The following is a 26,362-nucleotide window of genomic DNA, read 5'->3' on the forward strand; positions in this document are numbered from 1 at the left end:
CTGCATTAACTTTGAGAAGGGAGAAGAAGTAGGCAAGGAGGTTTGACTCTGATCTTTCTTACCTAGCTCGGCTAGGAGCTGCTCCTTCAACCTTTTCAGCTTTTGGTTCATTTTCTCGTCTTCCGGGCTGGATCTTTTGCCCAAACTACATTCTTCCTCCTCTGTTTCAGTTCCCGTTTCCCTGGTTGTTTCAGCAGAATAGTCGTTCACCTCTTCATTTTCTATCAACTCTCTTGCCCTTCTCCCATGAATTCGGGCCTCCGGTTCTTCGTCTTCTCTGGCATCGTGGTTGTTAGTTTGGAGGCGGGCAGAGGTAGGTTGGGGTTCATCGGTTCTGGGTTCCTCCACTACTGGGAGTGTGTTTACTGGGGTGCTAAGTCCCCTTTGTTGTATTATCTGCCCCAACCAGTGAGCAGTGGTTTGTAGCTGGAGAGCCATGGTTTGAATGTCTTGGTTAGACAGGATCATGGTGGGAGTATTCCCCGCCAGGCTTGGCGAGGGATTAAGAGAAATAGGTGTTTGGTTATTCAACGTTGTAGGGCTAGAAAAGGAGAACTTCTGCCCATCTTGGGCAGAGCTCAGGTCATTTGGAATATTAAGGTTACTTTCTTGGTGGTTTGCCATCGTGGATCTCAGTGGGTTTTGAAAGTGAAAACTCCGGTGATGAAAAGATCTCCTTCGTTTCCCACAGGCGGCGCCAATTGATGATCTGAGATCCAATAGAATAGGGTTTTACAAGGGTTTTTCTATTACAGAATAAGGCTTAAGCTTTCTGAGGAGGGGACTCCTCTTTTATACATTGTCTTGCTTGCTGGTGACGTGTAAAGGTCTCTCCAGGATTGGGCCACGCGTCTCTGCCATGCGGATTCGGAGGTACTAGGGTATCAGCCGCCTGCTCCATGCGTAACGGCCTCTGATTCTCCTCGTGCGTACGTTCGAGCGGATCTGCCAGGCTGTCTGGTGAATATTATTCCGGATCCTGGGCTGGGCTGAGAGTTGGGCCGGATGCTAAGCCTGAGTGGAGAGGGCCTGCTTCGTGCGGGCCGGGCCGGCTTGAGTGAGGAAGATGGGTCGAGCCCGGCCTTAAAGGTTGGATGAGCCAGGCTTGTTATGCATATCAGGTGTGTGGGCCTCTACGTCATGGGCATTGGGCTGTGGTCAAGCCCCTGGTCCGGGGTGAAGAAATCCAGCGGTCATCACTGTGCAATCCCATCACTTTTGATCTTGGTTGGTCGAGCAAAACTTTATATTTGATTCTTACTCATATCTTATTATGTGGTAATCAAAAGATCAATTTTGATTTATCCAACCTAAATATATATTAAAATATAAATATATAATTAAATTATATAATTATTTTAATCAATTTAAAATATAATTTTTATATTTTACTAATATATTAAAAATATAATATATTCAATTATTATTGTTTAGTAGTATTAATATTATTTAAAAACTAATATTAATAATCTGAAAAGCACAAGGATAATAAAAAAATTAAAAAAATATATATGTGCTAGATAAAATTATAAATATATAAAATAAATATATGATTTATTTAAAAAAATAACAACTTATTATTGTTTTAAGAGGTTAGTTATTAAATTATAACAAATTTGTAGGAATTTTTTTTTATCATGCAAATTGGATTTGCATTGAATGGGAAGAGAGCCAGTCAGCCAGGTGAATAGACAAGAAACTAAACCCATATACAATCTCAACCACTAATCCAAATTCATACCACCGCACCCTACCCAATTCCAAACCCACACTGCTTGTTAACGGTTCCAAAACCTAGACATCGTTCGGAATCTCCCACGGCAATTCAAAAATTCATACCCCAATCTCAACCACGACAGTCAATCGAACTAAAATAGCAAGACGAGAAAGCTTGAAACCCAAATCTGTAGCACCTAAAGAAGCACGCACAGAAGAAGAAACACGGCAGAGTCGGAGACTTTACTAAGCCTTTGAGAGTGTTCATCTCCAAACACAACAGCGCAATTTCAAGTTGCTGGAGATATGCTTGGAAGCCGAAACTCCTTCCCTGCCGGTCATGAAACCCTTACCGATGAATTTGTCGTCGATAAGACCAAACGCTCTAGTTTCTCCTATTAACCTAATTTTATTCGATAATCTCATCCTAACTTAAATGAATTGCATTAAAGTATACATATATTCATTTTTATATGTAATTTTATCAAGTAATGATTAAACGGAGAATTTAATTAAGGAAAAGTGTGCATGGTTTGGTTCCAAATTCCTACAAGGATTTGGTTTGTCTAACTATAAGAACGCAAACGTGTATTTCGGAATCCTAGTCCCATGATGAGAAGGAAAACTTTGCTTATATAATCTTAAACTAAATAGGCTTTGATTCATCCTCATAATATCCATTAACCCAACTGATTTTTAAACCTGAAATCTTCACAATGGCTCCTAACCGAATCTTACAGTCTTCTTATGCACCACACTCTTACAACCACCTTCTCAAAATAGTCAAGTACTTTGAACAATTCGATCCTGAAGAAGAACCAGAAGCTGATGATTAAGACCCTGAAGAAGAAGAAGAAATATCCCAGCCTATAAACGAACATCAACAAGAGAAATTTCAAGATGAAGTTGAAGAATTTGAATTATTTAATGAAGAAAACTTAGAAGAAGCATGCTACCAAGACTATTTTATGACGGTGCATGGTTATCAAGAACAAGAAGATGATAAATTAGAGCATGCAGGTGATGATTCTGACATGACCAATATCAATCCAAGAAGCGAACACAAGATCAGCAATTCTGAAGCAAGAGAGAAAGGTGAAGGTGAGGAATTCTGGTCTAAGTATCCACGGCTGAATGAATCGTTGAAGCTGGAGCAATTTTCAGAGTACACACTACCAGATTCTGGAGTTAATATTATCAAGGAAAGATTGATCTCTATTGGGAATTTGAAGGAAAAAGAATTAGAAGATAAGTGGAAAAAATTGCAGGTTGCTGAAACTGAGGTGAAGCTCATGCGAGCAAACTTGATACAGCAGCAGACACAACTCATATTGGATTTAATCAGTTAGCTTTATTTTCATTAGTAAGACTCAGTTAATTAGTATAAGATTCTGTAAGTACTCAAAAAGAAAAAATTATTAATCAGAGTTTGTGATTCATTCAATTTCAATTGTAGAGATTGTCTGGTTTTCTTATTTGCCATTTAATTTCAGGCTTTGGTATTAATTTCTAAAACAAGCTTTGATTTTGTATCTGCTAAATTTTTTATGTAAGATCAAGTTGATATTAAATTTCCCTTAAAAAGAAATATATTTATTAGTTTAAGATTTTTGGGTTGATGGAGATAACTTCAACTTTTCAATTTTCTCATAAATTTAGAGAGGGAAGTTGTTGAATGAGAATGTAAATGTTTTGAAATAGTGAGGTGCATAATGTAATTTTACCAATAATGAAATCGAAGTTTCCAAGCCAAGCCTTCCCCTTGAAATCGCTACGACAACGGAAGACGAGCCAGAGGCTTCGCTTTCAGGAAACATGGCTAACTGTAACACATCACAAACAACAACGGTGGAGGAGTCTCCGTCGTTCTTCGGCCTTCCGTGGCCCGATCTCAACGACGGCTTGTCTTACAGTGACATTGTTTCTTCCTCCGATTCAGGTCTGCCTCCTCTGCCATTCATTTCACGTCAATTCTAATCCGATCAAACTTTGCTGTTTTCAATACTTCTTTTGCCGTAATTAATATTTTTCTTATATTTGGTTTGATGCTTGTAGAATTGACGCTGATTGAATTCTACTCTAGCAAGTATAACAATTCGGCTCCATTACACGGGTAAGCAAAACTCATTACTCGTTAAGATTCATTCTACTTAAAACTTCAAAGAAATATATATTTTACTGATAATTTAACAGTTGGTTGCAGCGAATCCAAAATGGACAGGTTTGATTCCATATCTTGATACTGCACTTGCGATCTTGGTTAATTTCAGAAATTCATGTGTTCATTTATTTTGTTGTAAGTTTTGCAGATAACAATTGATGGTGTGATTGTTAAAGAACCCAACATAATTCTCAGGTTTTTTTGTTAATATCCAACTATATAATAAAGGATTATTTGTAGCTAAAGTATTAATTTATGAAAAAAAATATAAGGCATGTAATTTGGTTATTTCTTTCCCTATTGATATGATAGACTTGTATTTCTTTAGGGGTGGTTCAGAACTTGTCTACCACAGGCTTCCTTGGAGAGAGCCTGATGCACCTTACATGCTACAAATTCTATATGAAGATGCTGATCTGGTAAATGAGTTATAATTGATTCTCTATAAATATATGCATTTAATCTCATGCATGATTGATATAGCATTTGTATTACTTGTTATTAATTGAACTTTTAATTGCTGAATTGCTAAATGTTTACGACTCATTGACTCAATTCTCCCACCACCCCATTGAACTGCAACTTAATTGTTAATTTGTTATTTTGAATATGCCTATAAGACCTAAGTCTTGATTATGCAGTGTATGCTCCAAATCTCAGTAAATATTGTGGATATGCTTTACATATTTGTGATTCAGTTTCCTAGCAGGTGTGGACATGAAGGCTTAAGAACCACACACATTTGCATAGACTTTCACCCAAACCATGAATCTTGCATTATATTCTATGGAAAATAAAAAGGTTGATTTCAACTAAGCTAAATTGTTGCATTGGGTGTAGCATAGAAATCAAAGCAGCCCATACTTTTGATTGTAGTATCTGTGCATTTAGGATGTGAGAAGTCATGTATTTCATTTGATTGACATGGGATTATTATAATAAACAGATTGCTTTAAACAAGCCTTCTGGTCTGCAAGTTTTGCCTGGAGGGCTTTTCCAACAGCGTACTGTTTTAACACAACTTCAGTGGTGGGCAAAGAAAAAAACTTCTTCCCTACTGAGCCAAGAACAACATCCTGTTCCTGTTCATCGCCTAGGAAGAGGCACATCAGGTTAGCTGAGATAACACTGAGCAATATAACAAAGACTCTTTCTTTTTGTTTACTGTTGGCTGCATTCTGAATGTTCCAAAACATGTGAGACATAGTTGAATGCTGACCTCATCAATCAATCTAGTCCACTGGTCCAGAAGGAAGCATATTCTTGAAGGTCAATTTGTGCAACATAACTAATATGCACTGAATTTTTTTAAAAAAAAAACCAGTAAATTCTTAAAACTAAGAGACAAATGGATTATATTATTTGTTAGTTGCTTTTGATAATTGCATAGTTTAACTCAAGACAGAGATCTTGATATAACTCTCAGGGTGAGCTTAGATGCAATGGCAAGGCTGATCCATTATTCCTTGAATGTCATGGGTTCATGCCATGAAAAAAGTTATATTACAATGCCACACCTACCTCCCTCAAGCTTCTAATGCAGGAAATCTTGTGCAGTAGCACACTTTTTAGATATTTTTTTTTATAATCAGATGATATGACCACCATATTTGTTTTGCTAGTCAGAGATCTCCAGAGTTTTATTTTTATAATGATAGTTTGTATTGCCTCCTCCTTAGATACATGCCTGGCATTTCATGCTTTTATGGTTTTACCTAAGAGTTGACTCATTTACCAACTCTTTTGGTCATAGTATTGGTATGAATAATATCATTTGGGAAAAAAAAAAGACATTCTTCTAAGTTTTTTGATGATTTGATCAGTTGTAAATTGGATTCTAGGAATATTACTTTGTGCAAAGTCAAAGCTTGCCAAGACTCACCTAGCTGCATATTTTGCTGATGGCACATCTCGTGTTGGAGATATCGGGTTAGTAGAGAATGCCACCTTGCTTGCTCCTTTACTTGTTTATAAAATATGTAAAAGTTCATCTGATATAAGAACCTTCTCATGTTTCCTTTGCGGCCATTGATCACAGAGATTCTTATTGTTCCTCTGGTCAGAAATTGTCCTTTTCTGGTCTAATAGCTGTCTGAGAGATTGAGAAACTTTCTTCACAGCTTAGCCCCACTGTATGTTTCGATGGTTATGCTTAGGAAAGAAATCCAGCCTGAGTTCATGTAGTGAAGGTTACCATCAAAAAATATATGCTGCTACCCAATGTGTACCAAAGTCAAGCTACCGATTCAAATCTTACTTGATTTAGTAGAGGAAGAAAGCATGGGTTATTAATGGCTTTATTATTGAAGGGAACTCTTAATAATTGGCCATTTCCTGTTGGTTTCGGTGCTTTGAAAAACATTTCACTGATTACATGTTATCCATCAGCTGATTAAATGTATTATTGTCTATATGCAGCAATACCAGCACGAAGCTTGTCAAGGGAAGGAAAATTTCGAAGATATATCGAGCACTAGTAGATGGAATACTCAATCAAGATAAGGTAACAGACTCTTAGGAGTTAGGACACTGCTCCCTTTTCTTTACTGATAATCTATTGCCATTTGTCTAGTACGTAATTTGTTTGTAATGCTCAGAACTTGAAGAACCATCTGAATCAGCTGCTTGTGTCAATCAATTAAATTGCTGTTTGCAAGTAATTTACACAAGTTGTAATCTATATTTGTGTGATAGGTTATCATCAAGCAACCAATTGGAACAGTACGCTACCCTGGTGTAGCCAAAGGATTGTATGTTGCTTCGCCTTCAGGTATATTAAACTATTTTCTTTTAATAATCAAGATTTTTCTCTCTCCTTCTTGAAGTGCTTCAAGTTGCTGCTACCAGTTCCGAGGGATAATAGTTTTGGATATTTTTATGAGTGTGCTTAAGAGTCACTATTCTTGCTAAGTGTTTTTCCATCCTTTGTCCATGGCTTTCCAGAATTATTTCTGATCACTTCTTTATTCTTCCTCCTTTTGGGTTAAACAAGGCAAGCCAGCATTAAGCAAAGTTGAAGTACTTGAGAGAGATGTGCAGGGAAACCATACATTGGTCCAGGTATACATATTATTTACATTTGAATGGGTATGGACAATCTTCTGGAGAAAATTGTATTCTTAATTCTTAGAAAATGGTTTGAGCCTAACTCACCTCCCAAAAGCTAGCTCAATGGGAAAGCCCAAGACTCTATAAAGGGTATATTCCACCCATCCCAAACCAATGTGGGAATTTAAATGAATCAGACATAACTTATCTCCAACGCTAGCTCAAGTGGGATAAGGGGAAAATTACCCCTGTACCAAATGTGGTAATTTAACATTAACATCTTTTTCTTATATGTCAAATAGGTTGAGATTGAGTCAGGACGGCCGCACCAAATTCGTATTCATCTTTCTTTTATAGGGCATCCTTTGTTAGGTAAACCTAAGTCTTGATTGTTTTATAGTACCATGACTTTGAACAAAGTTAAATTAAGCATGGATATTCTGTTTGATACTTCTGCTGCATATTTATGCTTTTAAATTGTTTCGCTACACTAGTTTAGTTTAACTTCTGCTCTTTTTTTCTTTTAATTATTTATCAGGTGATCCTCTTTATGTTGTTGGTGGGCAACCGAAGAGCTTTGAATCTGAATACGTGGATGAAAGTTTTGCCCAAGACGGGTATGGAAGTACTACTATTATTTATATGGACAGTTACTTTATGCTTTTGGTATTTATTTATTTTTCCCCCTTCACCTGGATTACTATTAGTTCAAAAGAAATTTCTACTTTCCATACACATACTTTTGCCACATTTCTTGTAGTTATTTAGATTGGACCAGTTAATCAGAAAGCAGATTTTACGAAGCAAATGGAGAATTTTGTTTCCAAGTGTTTGGAAATAAAAGAAGCAGGACTTTCACCAAGAATTTATTATCTTCTTGAACCTTTGAGCTCTCTCCTGGTTGTCTTGAAAGCAAAGGGAACATTATATGAAATCTAGCTCAAGTGTTTTGCACTTATCAAATTTAAATATGCATTTCTTGGTGATTGTAGATCATTGCTGATTGTTTTTAAACTTTCTGTAGAGGGTATCAGAGACCTACAAAACCTGTTCCTGGAGATTGTGGCTATTACTTGCATGCACATCAATTGTTCCTCTTGCACCCCACTACAAATGAGGTAGGCTTGGACATTTTCAATGAGGTACAATATAGTATAAGCATTCCTTAACTGAAATGAGTTGACTTGAAACACGAAGTTATCTATGGTACCCTTTGTTCCATGCAGTATAGAGTGCTTTTTCGTAATACTCCCACCATCTCATAATTTATTCTATCTTTCTTTTTTAAGTTATTCTAAAATTATTATTCAGTTTTCTTTTTTTACATATAATTAATATATAAATTAACTATTATAACTCTATTTAATTTTATCTTATTTTTAAAATAATATTTTATTAATTATCAAAAAAGCTTTTAATATTTAATAAAATTTAATATTTTAAGATGTATATAATTGGAAAGTTAATAAAAAAATTATTGAAAAGTTAATAAAAAAATTATTTTTCTTATGTAAAAAATATAAAGTGGATAAAAATTATAAAATAGAGAGAGTAAATGATTTTGAGGTGTATATTTATAGATAAAAAAGAGAATTATTATGAGGTTTTTAAGAAATTTATTTATTAATTTTTATTTCAAAATCACTCTATTAAAATGTAATTGTATTTTGTAAAATTAAACTTTTTAATTCTGAAAATATTTGTTTAGAATGATTAAATAATATGAATATTTAAAATTATATATATATATATATATAGTGCTGATTTTCATTTGGCTGATGGTACCAAAGGTTATAAGGATCACAGCACCGCTTCCGCCTATTCTACGGACAAGGTCAGCGGCCGGTATCCCTTCCCCTTGCAGTACGTGGTAAACGAACCGAGCTGGACGGCAAATTGACAAATCCTACGGCTGCCATTCCATTGTTCCATTTGAAGCACGTAGCCATGCATCTCTAATTGTAGAATTGATGGTTTTGTACGCATTTCAATTTTCTAGTAGGTGGATCACTGGATAAGCTTTATGGGTAAAGGCAACCAACCACCATCACAATATATAAAATATCCTATCAATCAATCAGCTTTTTTATGTCCTTCGATAAAGACAAGTCGAAACAGTGGGATTTTCTTTCTTTTTTCTTTTTTTAAATGTACCATCGATAACAACATTCCAATGAAGAAAAAGATATTTAGCCTTCACTAGTCAGAAGATGCCAATGTGAGCTCAAGAATTTTCAGCCGAAGACAATCAAAAACGAGGAATTTCTACTAATTTTGTGCATGGAAGAAGGGACAGGCAGGTGATCGAACGACGGAGGGGCAGTGAGAAAGGAGGCCCTCTCAACTTTCATATAGATTATTTCCATCAAACTACAAAAAATTAAAAGCTACTACAATCTTACAAGCATCTAAGACTATTTTTTAAAAAAACCAAATAGACGGGCTTAAATTAAGAAGCGTCCGTCCACTGCCCCACTTTTTTCCATTGAACATTCCAAAAACTAATATACAAGGCACGGCAAGAAAAGATATTTGCCGCAGAGAGGGCCTCTTCAGCAGGGCCCTCTCGCCACTCCTGCTACCTGCCTACATCATCCTTACGGGTTCTCCACGATTCATCCTCCCCCGTTATGCTCCCATTTTTCCCACCATACTGCATTTTAAGGGCCGCTACCGGATCAGATACCTCCGTGCATGACCCTCCAACAATAATTCCTCCTCTTCCCACAACATTCATCCTTGTTCCCCTTCCCTGCCGCTGCTGCTGTAAAATTGAGACTGCTTCCAACCCATTTCTCCTTTGCAACTCATTGAATATATCATGCCGCTGTAGCATATCTACAGAGAATGCCTCAACTTTACTGTTGTCACGACTCCTGTACGTCTGATAATCTATAACTCCATTGCTGCTGCTGCTGCTGCTGCTGCTTATTTCCCTCGGAGGCAAAGCCGAGACACTGTTCAAATTACGGTCATCACACTTCACAGATGCCTGCAAGGCCGGCTGCTCTATTTTGGATGAGGTCACATCATAATTGCCATATGCTGCAGGATAATTGGCCAAAAGTGGTAAAGATGAAAATCCAGTTTGTATCTTTTTCCCATCCCAGAAGTCATAACGCTTCATGGGAACATTATCTGGGCCAAGATGATTATTACAATCAAACTTCACGATTGAAGAGCTCCCATCTATCGTTGGATGGCCAGTGAATTTCAAAATTGATGACTTGTTACCTGGCTTTGGACCCTCTGTCAATTGTTCTATATTCCCATTGATGCTAGAATTCAGCTTTGATGAAGATGAAGGATTAGTGAGTATAGTGCCGAATAGTTTCACATCACCATTCCTGCATGGCTTTTCTATATGTGATGAACTACACGACTGGTCTCTTGGCTGACCATTGCCTTGTCCAGGGTGCTGGGAGAGAAGTGGAAGCTCAGGCATTAAGCACTGGGCCTTTGAATTGCTACACTTTTGAAGATAGCAATCTTGAGCTGCAAACTGATTAGTAGCATTCCTTTCTGACGCTGAAAGACTTTCAAGTTCAGAATGAGGTCTGCAAGACATATCCCCATTCATCTCTCTCTCTGTTGGAATTTGAAAAGGATAGCTCCCAAGTATCCCTAAATGATCATCCTCACCAACAGATTTTTTACCCTGCTCATCTTTGTTCTTCTGAAAATCAAATTGTGATGAACTCCTATCCTGGTTATGCAATTTTCTGCATTCGATCCCAGCAGAGTCTTGTAACACAGAACTAGCAGTAACAAGTTTATTCTCATGTGTCGATGAGACAATAGGAGACTTATCCACAGGATCCAACTCGACAGATATATGATGCACATTTTCCACACCTACAATGAAGTTTGGACAGCAACCCATATCCAAAGGCTGGTGGGACACATTTCCAGAATCATCTGTTCCGTTGTTCAAATTATTTTCAGGCAACAAGAGTTCTTTTTCCACCAAACTATTTACACTTGCATTAGCAGAAGCCTCTGCTATACCTTTGACATCAGCATCAGCAACTGGATTGGATGGGCCAAGATCCCCTGCATCTTCAACAGGAATATTGTCATCAACTAGTTTCTCTATTCCAGCTTCTGAATTGACTGATTCATTTGAAACTTCCTGTGCCAGCATGAACTCAGATTGGTGGACAAAACCATTCATGATTTTGTGAAAGTTGGAAGCCAGCTCAGGCTTGTTCTCCATCATCCAACAAGCATCAGAAACAAGCATTTTTTCAACCTTTGGACCTGATAATTCAGCCACATTGCTATCCTTTGATCCATTCAAGTCCGTAGTCAATTCTTTCCTCTCCATGGCAAAAGATTCCTCATGCTGCTTTGCGTCCTTGTGAGGCAATGGCACGTTATCATCTATCTTGGTGTGCAACTGATTGCTGCAGATCATCAAGCCAGACTCAACAGCACCACCATCTTCTGTGTCACTCCCACCTCCATTTGCATCATCACTAGCTGGCGTTCCTAGGTTTTCAGGTCCAGGATGTACTGAATCCAGTCCAAGGCACTTCCGAGCCTTGCTAAAGAACATCTTACACTGATCCCTGGACCTTGTCCTGACACATTGTGAGATCATAGAAAAATCCTTTCCATAGGATGACACTGCACGTATGAAAATAGACTTCTCCTCATCCGTCCAATCAGCAGGATCCATTTCCCCACAACTCTCATATGAACAAGTCTCTTCATCAACATTCTCTGTAATGTCAGACGTTGAAGGGCGTTTCTTGACAGAATCCACCTTTTGTGACTTCCTCTCCTGACATCCCTCCACAGGATCAACAGAAGTAGTGATGCAAGAACTCATTGCCTCTGAGGACACTGAACCACAAATGCCAGCTAAAACATCTGCAGCAACAGTTTCTCTTTCATTCTCAAGAATGTGAAAATTGCTTAATCGGTCTAAATTCCCATCATCACCATGGGATGTTCTAGAATCACAGTAGCCTCCCAAATAGAATCTTCCAGCACACATCCGTTGATTTTCCATACAATTGTCAGCATCAGCTGCCATGACTGAAGCTGCACCCAGAATATCAAGCGAGGCAGCATTCACTTGCCGGTTCCAATTCTTACCAGATGCCACCAAGTAGTTAGTAGAGGACTTTGCTTGCTTTCTCTTCTTGGTTTTCTCAAAGCAATCAGATTTGTGATTTTTGTAGTAGAATTCGACACAATCTGCAGTCGTTTTATGATCGAGAAAAGAAGCAATTTTTCGGAAATCCTTCCCAAACATGGCTAGCTTATCAATGAAAATTTCTCTCTCTTCTGCGGTCCAGGGGTTGATCATAGCTCTTTCCTTCTCAACAGCACAGGGATCTTCAATTAATCCATTACTGGAGATGAAACATGAAGCCTTCCTCTCTTTTTTGTCCAAAATTAACATTGGCATTTTTAAAGCATTCCTGTAGAGCTTGACTCGAGAAACTTGCAGCAGCTTGCTGGTGAAGTTAAGCATTTCTGTGCTTGGGACCAGACTCAAATTTCCAACTGCAAAACAGTTTCAAATTGGAAAGAAAAAAATCATACATTGATGGTAAAACCAACAAAAAGATCATCATAAGTAGACAATACAAAAATTATCCACCATTAAATCCTTCTCAACAAATAGGCACTAGCATCATAAAAAATTATATATGACAATACAACTACTTTAGATCATCAGAAGTTAACAATTGAAACAAAAGGATTTAACAACCAATAAATCATTCTCAAGAAATAGGAATTAGCATCATAACTCACTACCTCAGTGAGGTATAGCAAGAAGAAGCCAAGGAGCCTTCCTGATTCGAAAAGTCACCATACAATATACATGGCATCAATATTCACCACTACAACAACAAAAGGTAAGCCTTTTGTGGCATGTGATCCAGTCACACTTTTGAAACATAAAATAAACCACCTGGAACCACTACCAAAACTTCCAAAACATTATGAACTTAATTCCCTTTCTCGATAATTACCACCACCATCAAAAATATCAACCAATCCAAGATTTTATGAAAAGGGCCAACAAATAATAACCACCTTGACATACCAGCTATTGTTGACAAAGCATATTCACAAAAAAAAAAAAAAACAAAAAAAAAACAAAAAAAACAAAAAAAAACAAAATTAAAATTCCCATGACAAAATGCATTAAAGACACAACTGTGCCATCTGAACCATCCCAAAGGACTTGCATACCTCATCAAACCTAGGAGAGAAGTCCACAATAGTTAAGGCAACTCCACCATAGAAAGAAAGAAAGTTCTCATATTATGTATAGCCTCCAAAGGAGCTCAAGCTATCAAATACAATGCCAATAAATTTGTTACTTGATGCAGCAAATCCCAATGGCAATGTTGTCACAATTATGTTCACAATCCAACTCCAATGTGTGCAGAAAGATTAGGTAACCACTGGTATTTGCAGTTATGTAGCATCTACATGGAATATGTTCAATCTGGTCTCTGAAATGGCCAAACTACCACAACGCAATTTGGAAAAACAAATTGCATATTTCAATTTCCAACTACACAAAATTGTCTCTAGAAATTAGGTGCTAGTGAAGGATGCAGATTGTCAAATCCTCTGGCAAACTTCTAAAAATGACAACTAGAATGGAATGAAAGCAGTATAGTAGGCTGCTGGAAACTATTACTTTGGAAAATGAATTAACAAACTGAAGAGAGATATCATGTGCATCAGCCAAGCTCCAACATGTAATTCATTATACTGCCCTCAACAAGCTCCCGATTTGGTTGGTGCCATTCAGATCAGATTCCACAAACTAACAAAGGAATCCATAAATTAGAGCCAAATGACCAGGTTAAGAAAACTCCCTAAAAAATATTAATCACCTTCTAGCTAACCAACATCTCCACAGGGATCTACTTTGTGACACAGAACAGGTAAGTCAATTGTGTGAAACCCAAGAGTTCTCACTGCACAATCTTTAAACCCATACTCGCTGATCAGACAGAGTTCAATAAGTCTTTTAAATTTAGACCCCTGCAATGTTAACTTGCCAAGGTTTTCTGGCAGTTATTCCAGGTTGTGTTGAAGAGATTGTGGATGTTCACCTATAGCTCCATCCAACTCTAATTTTGTCAGGAAACTACAACCTAAAAGTGGTTCCAGACTTGGAAAACAACTTCCCTGTGAAATCTTCATCTCCAAGGGACGAAGGAGGCCTGATCCGAGAAGGGGAGATCTCATAACCATCTCAACTTCTTCTCTTGTTTCAGATATTATTCCCAAGTTTCGAAGATCAGCAAATTTAAGCACTACAGCTTTTCTAATTAGATTCTTAGCTTTAATCCACTTTAAAGTTTCCAAATGCACTAATGTATACGAGTGAAGTTTCCTTCCAACACCATCCAATAAGAAACGTCTCAAGCATTCTAATTTCCTCAGTGCAGCTGGTCACCTTATGTGATGATTATTTCATAGATCAAGAGTGCATAAACTCCTTAGATTACCTATGGATGATGGTAAAGCTCTTGCCTTAAAAAACATGCAATTTGTTCTATCACTTAAGCTTGTACCTCTCAATCCAAGATTCTAATCAAATTAATAATCATTATATGAAAAATTAATAGCTCAAAAATCAAAATGCATTCCCATTAACTGAAACAATGTAGCATATATATATATACACACACACACAACACTAAATACCAGAAGAAACTAGTAGTACAACTTAACCAACAAACACCACTGCCATTTAAAATAGAACAGTACTGAGATTGCTTACCGGGAAAAGGAAATCGAGAACGAATTGAAGACCGATTTTTTTGATTCCCACTATGAGTTGTCCGCAGGCTTAATTCATATTTCTTCTGAGGCTTTGCACGGTATTTCCTTATTGAAAGGAAGCGCATATCTTCCTTCCACAGGTGCTGAAAGGCTTTATACTTAAGGGTCACAACTCTCTCCTTAAATTTCAAAAACTGCTTCCTCATAGCAAACCTTTCTTTAACTAATGCATCCTTCTGCCGCAAAGCAACATTAGCAACTTCTGAAAAAACAACCTCACATTCATCCCTAGGCAATAAATTAATAAATATATTGGACGCTTTGCTAGCAGATTTTTTATTGGCAGCCAATATTGGATTACATATATTCTCTTCTGAAGAACTGTCACTTGGAAAAAATGCACTTTCTTTGTTCTTTGTAAGCATGTTAACATCCATGCTTGCATGTTCATCAATATCTTGCTCACTGGTACAAGGCACGACAGATTTCAACACCATGGTTGGCGATTGAATTACACCCATAAAACCAGAACACTCATCCTGTTTCCCCAGGTCAGATGAAGAAACTCCAATCACTGAAGACACTGAACCAACAAACTTCGAAGTGGCAGTTCCAGGACTATCAACATCATCATCCTTACCACATCCATGAACAACTTCCAAGAGACCATTACAAATTGGTATATTTTCCACATGCCCAGTCCCACAAGATGAAGCTTGAAAAGGAGAAGGTCGAGGTATGTTGTTGGAACCAATCACCTGTCCACTGCATAGCTTCGCCTCATCACCTACCGAGCAATAACTGGCTGCTGCTGGACAAGGAAATCTGCCTCCACATTCAAATTTGAGAGACTTGAGTTCATTTTCAAGTAAATCTATTTCAGATTCAGTCACCTCCAAGGTCTTTGATATGCCACCCTTCAATGTAAGCAACTTATTCATCGCTGTGGACCTCACAAAACTCGAGTCCGCTGAACTAGAATCATCACATTGAAGCAGTTCAACAAGTGAAGCGCCCAAATTAGCTATTGAAGTAGCATCCAACACCTCAGTGAAAGAGAAACCTTCAATGTGGCTCTGGGACCCAATGCTAGGTGAACAGCATAAATTACTAATGTCGTTATCAGCGTTTATCCCTTTGCCAAATGTTTTCTCCTCCAAACCTGCAACAGATAGCTGGCAACTTAGGATTCTCTCAACAGAAGAGGAAAGGAACCAAAAAAATCCCCTCTGAGAGAAGGAATACAAGCAGGACATTTACTACTAGACATGGCAGAATCCACTGCCAACTACAGGCAGAATACTTTTGCTTGCATACACTTGGCTTCTGCAAGCAGAAATAAATTTTTGCATGCATTGGTTCATCCACAATCTCGGAAACATTGCTACTACAACCATCAGTAAAGTAAACACGGAGATATTCAGAAATACAACATGCAGGTTTTACAAAAAAGGTTAATTCAATAATTGTACCATGTAACTCAAGTTGAATGTGGTGAAAATTTCATGAACTATGAATCACTTAACAAGCATAATTAATTAAAAAATACTAATCAAGGTTATAAGAAACATAGTGATTACCTGGAGAAGAACAGGCAACAGAGGAAGGAGTTGCTGGTGATGCACAATCTGATAGTCCCACAACTCTGGGGCTCTTTTCAATCAAATTTGAACTTTGTGAATGGTTGGCTTCCATGTTACTAGAAGAAATAACTCCATCTTTACTCACATTCACCTCAGGGCCTTCAACTTTCTTCTTCTCATACTTTGCCAGTCCCTCGCCCCAATTAAGGCGTGGCTTTTTCCTTGCAGCTATCTCTTCAGATGGTGCCGAAGTAACACGGGCAACAGCATCCCCAGAATGAGACGTGACTAAAGATGCATTCCTAAGCTGCAATTCGGCCTTTCCTTCGAAGGAGTCTGCACCTCCAAGGCTCTTTGAGCTACTGGAATGGCTGAAACCAGATCCCCTTGAAGACAAGCTTCCCGAGTGAGTCCACTTATTAAGAGGTTTCCAATCCAATGAGTTCTCTCTATCACTTCTTTGGCCTGTGCCCAAACCATTAACAACAACCATCGTACTATTATCATGCTGGTCTTTTGGGTGAGCCTGGCCCCAGGTATTCAGAAACTCAGAATGAGGATGTGAGGAGGGGTAAGTTACTGTATCATCAACTAACCTCTGATCATTACTGGCGTCAAACGGCCTCCCAGGTGTGTTTGGAGACCCATTGCTCATTTCCCATGAATGAGCCCTCCAATCCCTCTGGCTAAAGGATCCCCTATTGTCCCTACCATTCCTTCCATATTTACCATCTCCTCGTGAAAGTGATGGCCGGCAATTCTTTTCTTCCAGTATTCTATCACTGGATCGAAAGGGTGCATACGCATGGACAGATTCTTCAGCAAACAGGTGCCACCCGCCCTGCTTACCATGACCTTCAAATAATATTTGAACCAAAAAATGAAAATTATATCTAATCAAACACGCATAAATTCTCAGCCCCAAAAAAGGCTAAAACTTCTTAAAACATATAAAGAAAAATATAAGTTCCCAAAGCTATAGAATAATCATAAAAGGATGAACCAAAGGACAACAAATCAGATCTGGGAAAATAGCAGCTAAAAAATTGCAAGCCCCACTTATAAAAGAAATTAAGTAGAAACTGAATACCCTATCTACAAAAAGTCCAGACCACCCTATATTTCCAGATTGTAGATGTTAACCATCAACAAGTTATGAAATAAAATGTGCCAATAAATTTGTTTCAGAACTAAAAAATTAACGGAAACAAAAAACAATTGAGGCTTTCAAATCAAAATCACTGGCAGCAGCTAATTAAAAAAATTGAACTGAGCTAGGGCATGTAACAACCAAAAAGAATAAAAAATGATCAAATAAATAACTCACCTGGTGGTCTGCGGAACTCGTTGGATCCTCCCCAGCGAGCGAAATCGCGATACGATCCATAATGACTCGAAGACGACTCCCTCCATCGAGCCTTAGACCTGTCGTACTTCCTCTCCTTTGCTAACTCTTTCCGATCCCAAGACAATCGCTCTGTCGGCATTAAAACCAACAAAAACCCTAACTTAATCTAATCTATTTATCCGCCTCCCCACCTATCTATCCGGCATGAGACAACAACACAAAAAGATAATAAAACCTCCTACACTGCACCAAATACAAAATCCCAACCAGATCAAACAACCCTCGAACGGGCCGCCCAAAGAAGAAACCACACTGAACTCGCAGAACCAAATCTAGGGCTTTATGAAAAGCGAAAAGCAAAAGATGAGCCTTAAGAGATTTTGGAAGCAAGAATCACCAAAAAAATTGGAAGGCCGAACAAGAACCTTTACAACAAACCTGAGAGAAGTGAAAAAGCCGAGAATTGGCAGTGGAAGCCTCGATAGGCTAAAAAACCAGATCGAAGGATATAAACTAAGCCACCAAGGAATTTGATTCAGTTGCAGAGATTCCTCCTCGTAGAAGTCGCTCTTCCTGTGATATTCGCTCCGTCTAAGTCAATTTTCCTCGTCTTTTTTTTCTCGGTGTTGCTTGGTTTGAAGGAAAAAGCAAGAAAATCAGTGGGAGACGGGAAAAAGTAAGAAGGCGAAGCCGATAGCCCTATAAGGGACAAAAGAGAGCCTTGAGAGAGAACGAGATTGGCTTCCGTATCTCAACGGCGATATTGAACCGCAATTCATGTCCTCTTCACGTCCGCTATTAAAAAATTCAAAATATGTTTTAATTTTAAGTTCTGATTTTATCCCAAAAAAAAAATCTGATATCCAAATTTTATTTATTTATTTATTTTAATCAATATATTTTTATTAAAAAAATTTATTAATTAATCTTTAATTTTAAAAAATATATTAAAATATTTTCAATATTTAAAAATTTTATTAATTAATTTTTTTATTAGTTTAAACTATTAAATTTTTATTTATTTATTAAAAGTAATTTGTATTTAAAAAATCTTTTTTAATAAAATAATTTATTTTTTATTATTTAATTTTAATTTAAAAATAAAATTTATTAATAAATATATAGAGAGAGGTGATAATAAAAATCTCTAAAATGTATAAAATAATTTTCTGTTTTTAAAAACATAAGTTATTTTTTTCAAATATCTTTTTTATTAAATAAATATTTTTTATTAATTAAAATTTTTTAACTACTTAAACTTAAAAACATTTAAAAAATATTTTTTTAATAAATATTTTCTATAAAATAAACGAAACATAATTTTTTTATTTAACTTATGTAGCCGGTACCTTAATTTTATAAAAAAAAATTACTAATTAATTTTAATAATATTTTAAATTTTTAAAAAAATTTTAATCAATTTTTAACAAATAAATTAATTAATATATTTTTTAAAATAAAAAATTAATTAATTAATTTTTTTAAAAAAATTTACAAATTAATCTCTAGATATTACCATTATTAATAATAAGTCAATCTCTATATTTTCAGAAATTTATTAAAATATCCTTATATTTTATCTCCATCAACAAAATAATCTTTCTGTCTATTTCTACCATTAAAAATATAATAAAAGACCAAATTATTCTCTTATTTTTCTTTTCTTCCTTTTTCTTTATCAATTTGTCATCCACCTCTTCTTCTTTAATTCTTCTTTTTCTTTTTCTACTGTTTTTTTTATTTTTCTTTTTTATTCTTCTTTAATTTTTCTTTTTATTCTTATTTTTTGAGTAAGAGGCGATTATTCTTTTTCTTCTTTGTCATCATCTTCTTATTCTTCAGCCTTTTTCTTCTCATTCTTCTTCTTTTTCTTTTTCTTCTTTTTTTTTTCGTCTTCTCCTTCATTTTCATTATCTTATTCTTTTTCTTTTTCCTTCAATTTTTTTCTTTTTCTTTGAGGATGATGAGAATGAGGATGAGGATGTGAAAGGGGAGGAGAAATAACTATTTCATTAACGAAAAGAAATGATAAGGACATTTTAATAGATAAGAGAAAAGATAAAAATATTTTAATAGATTTCTGAAAATATAGGAACTGACTTATTAATACTAGTAATATTTAATGACTAAATAAAAAATTTTATTTGAGGATAAAATTGAATTTTAAAAATTTTATCTCTTATTTTTTATTTCTTTTTAACAAAAAATAAAATTAAATTACTATTTCATTAACGAAAAGAAAAAATAATAATATTTTAATAAATTTTAAAAATTATAAATACTGATTTATTAATAATTACAATACTCAAACACTAAATAGTAAATTTTTAGTTTTTTATAATAAAATAATTAAATAATAATTTTTTTTTTAAATTTAAACTCTGAAACTTTTTAAATTAATTAAACTATTTTTAATTAAAAATATCTTTATTTCATTAAATTGAAACATGTATTAGTAGTAATTTTTCGGTTTAATAAATTAAAAATGTAAAATTAAGTGTTTTTACATTAAAGCCCCTACAAAAGGCATCCTATTAAAAAATTTATGGAATCTAAACACTATGCCTAACCATCACCCTAAGCAACCTATTAAGATAAATGCCATTTATCTTAGAAGTTGATGAATAAATATTTTAATTTCACAGCATTTAATGAAAAAAGTAATTTATTTAATACTAATTACTTTTAAAAAATAATAAAAAATTAAATGAAAAATATTTTAATGTAATAAGTAAAGATATAAAAATTAAACTATATATATATTAATTTTAACCTAATTTAAAAATGAAAAATAATTTACTCTTTTTCTTTATTTAATAATTTATTAATTTATTTTTGTTTTATTTTTTCCCATTTCTTTTTTATTTTCATCAATCAAATGACTTTTGCCCTTCTTTTTATGTTTTTTAACTTTGGCCCCCTTCTGTCTAATTACTTTCTTAGTAAATGATAAAATTTCAAGCAATCAATTATATCTTTACATTTAAATTCCTAATAAGATAATTAAAAATGAAAAAATTACTTTTTAGTCCATGAGGTTTAACGTAATTAACACTTATATCCATCTATTTTGGCGATCCAACACTTAAGTCCCTCACATTCTCTTCCGTCCAAATTCATAGTTATTCCGTCCATTTAAGCCGTTTAGTCAAAGATTCGAATGTGAGAGATGATAATTTTTTCCAAAAATACTCTCATCTCAACGTGAAATCCCTATTTTTCCTCTTTTATATCTTTTCTATTTTCTTTTATCCATCGTTAATTCTCCTCTTTTTTTTCTCTCTCTCTTTTTCATCTTTCTTCTCTCTCATATTTTCTCTATTTCCTTTTGATATTGTTGATTTTTTCTTTCTTTTTTTTTTCTCTTTTTAATCTTTGATCTACCTCATATTTTCTCTATTTCCTTTTGACATTGTTGATTTTTCTTTTTTTTTTTCTCTTTTTCATCTTTGATCTACCTCATATTTTCTCTATTTCCTTTTGACATTGTTATTTTTTTTTTCTCTTTTCCATCTTTCTTTTCCCTGAAGCATTGTTTGAGAGTTGCAGAAAGGGTAGGAGTTATGGTGAAGAAGAAGAAAAATATACAGTGAAAAGGCATTGGATTTGGGTTTCGTGATTTTGAAATAGTGAGACTTTTAGTGAGGATCAATTTTGTCAATTCACGTGTCCCAAACGACTATTTTGGACGGAAGAACTACGAATTTGGACAAAAGAGAAAGTGAGGGACTTAAGTGTTGAATCGCCAAAATAAAGGGATATAAGTGTTAATTACGTTAAATCTCAGGGACTCAAAAGTAATATTCTCTTAAAAAATTTTCAAATAAGTATGTGTATTTTTATTATATTTTAAAAACTTACTTATTTAATAAAATAGTATATAATGAATTAATTTTATTTCAAAAATATTTATTAGTTAGTCATTTTACAATGAAAAATTTATTTATTTTTAAAATTTTAAAAAAATTTATTATTTAGTCATTTTATTAGTTTAACTGATAATTTTTTAGGATATAAAGGATAAATTATACCTAATGATTTCAAAAAGTGTTTATAAGTGATATTAAAATAATTTCTCAATACAATCAAATTTTTATAGAAATAGACCTTATTGAATAAATACAAAAATAGCAAACTAGATATTATAATATAATATAATGCTATTAAAAAGAGAAAGAGAATCAACATTCTTGAATGAAAGCAAATAAGATATTTTGTAAAAACTCTCATAAAATCAATACATTCATCGAAAAATTATAAATAAGAAATGATCTATTATGTATAGATATTTGAAAATGCTCAATGTAATAATTTTTTCAAAAAATTACATATTGTAATATTGTAAGAATTCTTACACACTGAAATCAATTATCTTACGTACTGAAATCAGTTATTTCACATATTGAAATTAGTTATCTCGAAAGAAAGCAAACATAAAATAGATATCTAGATTTAAAACGTTTCTAAAATTAGATAGGTTAATTTTAGATTTTAAAAAATTTAGTTAACAGAAATAAATAACTAATATCAATAAACTTAAAATACTTATAAAAACTAAATTCATCTTTCAAAAATCATGAAATTAAGTTTTTTATGATTCGTGGGTTGAAAAAAAAGGCATTGGGTTGTTATAAAAGAATAAATAAATAGGCATATTGTTTATTACATTTAGGGGAGGACAGAATCCGGTTCAAACCGAAAAAACCGATCGAATCGAACTGAATTGAAATTTTGGTTCGGTTTTTTATACATTTCGGTTCGGTTCGGTTTTAAATTTCAGAAATTTTGGTTATTTCGATTTTGATCAAAAAAAAACCAAAAAAACCGAACCGAACCGATTAGAGATAATAATATGTTTTTTCAATAATATAGAGAAATTAAATTATATTAAAATTAAAATATTTTAATTAAATTTTAAAATACTAAAATAAAGTGTAAAAAATTAAAAAAATATTAAAAATTAAAACCGATCAAACCGAATCGAATCGAACCGAATCAGACCGGTTCGGTTCGATTCGGTTTTTGACCAAAATCGGTTCGGTTCGGTTTTCATAAAAACTAAAATTTCGGTTTTTGATTTATTCGGTTCGGTTCGGTTCGAATGGTCACCCCTAATTTACATTAGCTATATTTTTTAATTTACATGAAAAAATAAATAGACATATTTTTATAGGACGAGGAAGTAGATATTATCAAATGTTAAGGATCATTTTGTAAGTTTGATTTTGTGTTAGTTGATAAATGTTCCCTTGGTTTAGGGAGATATTTAGGAGAGTAAATTCCGTGACTTCACGCGCGGAAAAATATGAAATTGAAAGTTTAAGGGATTAATTAGTTCAATGACAAAGATAGATTGGAATTTTTTTTTTGTCAAATTGCAAAACTTTATTGGAAACAAATCTAATTAAATTCTATACTTTTGAACAAGGGCTAATTTTTTTTTAAATTAATAAATTTTTAAAAATTTTAAAAATATTTTAATATATTTTATAAAATATAATTAAATAATCATTTTTTAAAAAAATATATAGAGATTGTGAAATAGCGTTCTTAGTATTTTTTTATTTCAGCATTTAATGTCATTAATGTACATATACAGTTTTTCCCGCCTTTTTTTTTTTGTTAATTATTAGGCCTGATGAGCTCATCTCGCGCCAAGACAGAGTCAAAACCACATCCACGTCAGCAGAGACACGTGTAGGATCTCTGTCTGGATTGCAATTGGTTGTAACTGTAAGTCTGTAACCATACAAAAGTACCCAACACGTGACGTGCGTAGTGTTCGGTAAGCTTCGAGAATGAACCATTGTCACGTGCCAAGGAGCGCGTAACTGGTGGATACTGATGCTGGCGTGTCGAATCCATCAGTGGCATCTTTTGCGCAGCGCTCGTCGGCAAAATGCGATTCCTTCTACTTTCTCAAGGTTGTGGCGGTTGTCTTGTAATTTTATAATAAAGTAAATTGCTTTTTAATCCAGCTATTTATTAAAGTAAAATTTATTTATTTTTAAATATTTTTTAATCTTTTTATAATAAAAATATATATATTAGATTATTTATATAATTCTTCCATGCCTCGATATTTTCTTTTCTTTAAATTTAATTTATTCTTTTTTTTTTCTGTAAAATAATCTGCATCAATTGACTATTTCTTTTTAAAATGATCTGCATCAATTGACTATCGAAACTATTCATTCCGTGTTAAAAGTTAAAATAGCCAAAAATAATAATCGTTCTATATTGAAACTGCCGAGAATTCAACAATTATTTAACAAATAGTTCAAACTCTTCGATCTCAACATTTATATATTTTTTAACTAGATTTAATTTTGAATGATTATAAATATTTGTTACAATATAGAACTGATATTTCTGTTAGATGTATTCGTCTTTATGCCGGCTCATACTTTTGTTAGGGAATATATTAAATACGATCGTCTATTTATTTTAAATATATTTCTTTATTTGATAAAATTTTATTGATACAAGTCAGTAATTTTACTTTCAAAAAAAATTTAATCAGCCTAGCTAAACAATTTAACTTAAAAAATATAAAATTTGTTGCTTAGCATATGATTAAATTTATTTTTTAATTTTTAAAAATAAATAAAATAAAATTTTAAAAATTTATTAATTAATTATTTTATTAATTTTACCAAAAAGAGAAGAAAGAAAAGGTGGTTGAAGATTATGGAAGGGTTGGTTAAAGAGGACAAGAATCAGAAAGAAGTTTCATAAGATTATCATGACCTTCATAATGAAGCATGGCTTACTAATACCAAAACATCTTGTAAATCAAAATAAAAGAGAAAGTTCTTGCATGCTTCCTCCTCCTTCAATTAAGGCTTATTAAAAAAAGAGAGAAAGACAAAGAGGAGAAGAAGAAAAACAAAGGCATATTCACTTCAAACATAGAGTATTGAATCAAGCCCCACCATCAAACTTCTCCTCCCTTCTATTCCATTCCATTTTTTTTTTCAATAAAATCATGCATAAATTAAAAATAAAAATAAAAAATCATTTTTTTATTCAGAAAGTTATATAATATTTTATTTAATTTATGCAGAATGAAAAAAATTATTAATGGATACATTAAAATATTCTCAAAATTTTAAAAAAATTATTAATTATTTATTTTATTAATTTTAATTGTTAATCGTTGCATTGTGTTATTTAAAAATAAAAAAATACTATTTAAATTTTATTATATACAAAAATTTATTAATTAATTTTTTAATTTTAAAAAATATATTAAAATATTACTAAAATTTTAAAAAATCTACTAATTAATTCAAATATTTTTGAAATTTTAAAAAGTCTATTAGTTAATTCATCTATTAAATTTAACCGTTAAGTATGGTAAAAAAATTTAAATTATCCTAATACGAAGGGACTAATTAGTAAATTTTTTAAAAATTTAAGGGATCACGTAATAAATATTTTAAATTTATATAAACTAAATAATAAAATATTTAATAGTAAAGTTAATAGAAAGAGTAATTAATAGACTTTTAAAATATTATAAATATTTTAATATATTTTTAAACATCAAAGAATTAACTAATAAGTTTTTCGTATCATAAAGACTAAATAATATTTTTTTTAAAAATTATTAATTAATTTTTCAATTTTATAAAAATAAGTAAAATTTTAAGATCTCAAAAATATTTTAATATATTTTTAAAAATAAAATTTGACTGTTTAGTTTTTATACTATAAAAAAAAATATATTAATTGATTTTTAGTGTGAAAAAATATATTAAAATATTCATAATATTTTAAAAATTTTATCAATTAGTCTTTCTATTAATTTTATTTTTTTAATATTTAAAATTTAAAATTAATAAAAAAATTAATGAATAAACTTTTTATAAATATGAAAAATCAATTAATAATTTTTATCAAATTATAAAAATTAAATAATAAAATATTTAACTATTAAAATTAATAAAAAATTAATTAATATCTTTTATAATGTAAAAAATATATTTTAATATATATTTTTCATTCGTTTTCAAAACCATGGAAGGTAAGCTTCAACATGCTCAATTGATAATTTGCTAAGGCCCACAAGAATATAAAAGTCCACCAAGCCCAAAAGGGCAGTCTACAATAGTGGGACCCACAAAAGAAAATTAGCCCATTTAGAAAAATAATGAATATTTTCAAAATTTATATACGGTTTTAATAATTTTAAATGCTATTATTAACATACATATTGATCCAAATATATTTTTAAATAAAAATATCATAAATAATTGAAAAAAATATAAAATTCAATGTGATATTATATAATTCTAAATTAATATATTATATTATTATTATTATTCAAAATTTTAATAATATAAATATAATATTATTTATTTATAACGAATAAAAATAACGTGGATTATACATTTTTTAAAAAATTAATATGTTATAAAGGGTTGGATGTGAGTAAAAGAGAACAAAAGTAATTATGGAAATAAGGAATGAGAAGAGAGGGCCTAGTTATTAAAATAGGGCTCATGTGGTTCAAGTTGCAGACTTCTGTGCAACTCTGCTTTGACCCATGCTCATCACATTCACATACAATCCACAGCCCAGTGGCAAAGCTGTCAGTTAGGGTAATGGTGGCTGTGGGGGGCTTGCTTCAAGGAAAAATCTTAAATGGTAAAAATAATTTATTATTAAAAAAAATATTTTTTTAAAAATAAATTAATATACTTTCTATTCTATAATTTTTATTCACTTTACTTT

At 32.9% G+C, this 26,362-nt stretch overlaps 2 protein-coding genes across 3 annotated transcripts; one reads left to right on the forward strand and one right to left on the reverse strand.

Annotated features, from left to right (window-relative positions):
- The first annotated feature begins 3,432 nt into the window (after positions 1-3,432).
- Positions 3,433-7,943, forward strand: LOC110619182 (RNA pseudouridine synthase 5). The gene is made up of 12 exons (XM_043958425.1): positions 3,433-3,655; positions 3,772-3,829; positions 3,910-3,937; positions 4,026-4,072; positions 4,206-4,296; positions 4,824-4,989; positions 5,719-5,806; positions 6,296-6,380; positions 6,572-6,647; positions 6,870-6,937; positions 7,228-7,297; positions 7,464-7,943. Exons 1-12 carry the CDS (start codon positions 3,532-3,534, stop codon positions 7,691-7,693), a joined length of 1,131 nt encoding a protein of 376 aa, XP_043814360.1. The 5' UTR covers positions 3,433-3,531; the 3' UTR covers positions 7,694-7,943.
- A 1,283-nt stretch (positions 7,944-9,226) lies between these two features.
- Positions 9,227-18,393, reverse strand: LOC110619181. 2 transcript variants are annotated; one of them, XM_021762455.1, is made up of 5 exons: positions 18,062-18,393; positions 17,603-17,961; positions 16,273-17,130; positions 14,691-15,854; positions 9,227-12,442 (listed from the first exon to the last, which is right to left on the reverse strand). In XM_021762455.1, the coding sequence occupies exons 2-5, from the start codon at positions 17,760-17,762 to the stop codon at positions 9,504-9,506; spliced, it is 5,121 nt and encodes a 1,706-aa protein (XP_021618147.1). In that variant the 5' UTR covers positions 17,763-17,961; positions 18,062-18,393; the 3' UTR covers positions 9,227-9,503. The 2 variants fall into 2 exon arrangements, with proteins under 2 accessions (XP_021618147.1, XP_021618146.1); XM_021762454.1 differs by having other exon boundaries at positions 17,603-18,393.
- Between the last annotated feature and the right edge of the window lie 7,969 nt (positions 18,394-26,362).

This window comes from Manihot esculenta, chromosome 7, assembly GCF_001659605.2.
Source record: "Manihot esculenta cultivar AM560-2 chromosome 7, M.esculenta_v8, whole genome shotgun sequence".
NCBI lineage: Eukaryota > Viridiplantae > Streptophyta > Magnoliopsida > Malpighiales > Euphorbiaceae > Manihot > Manihot esculenta.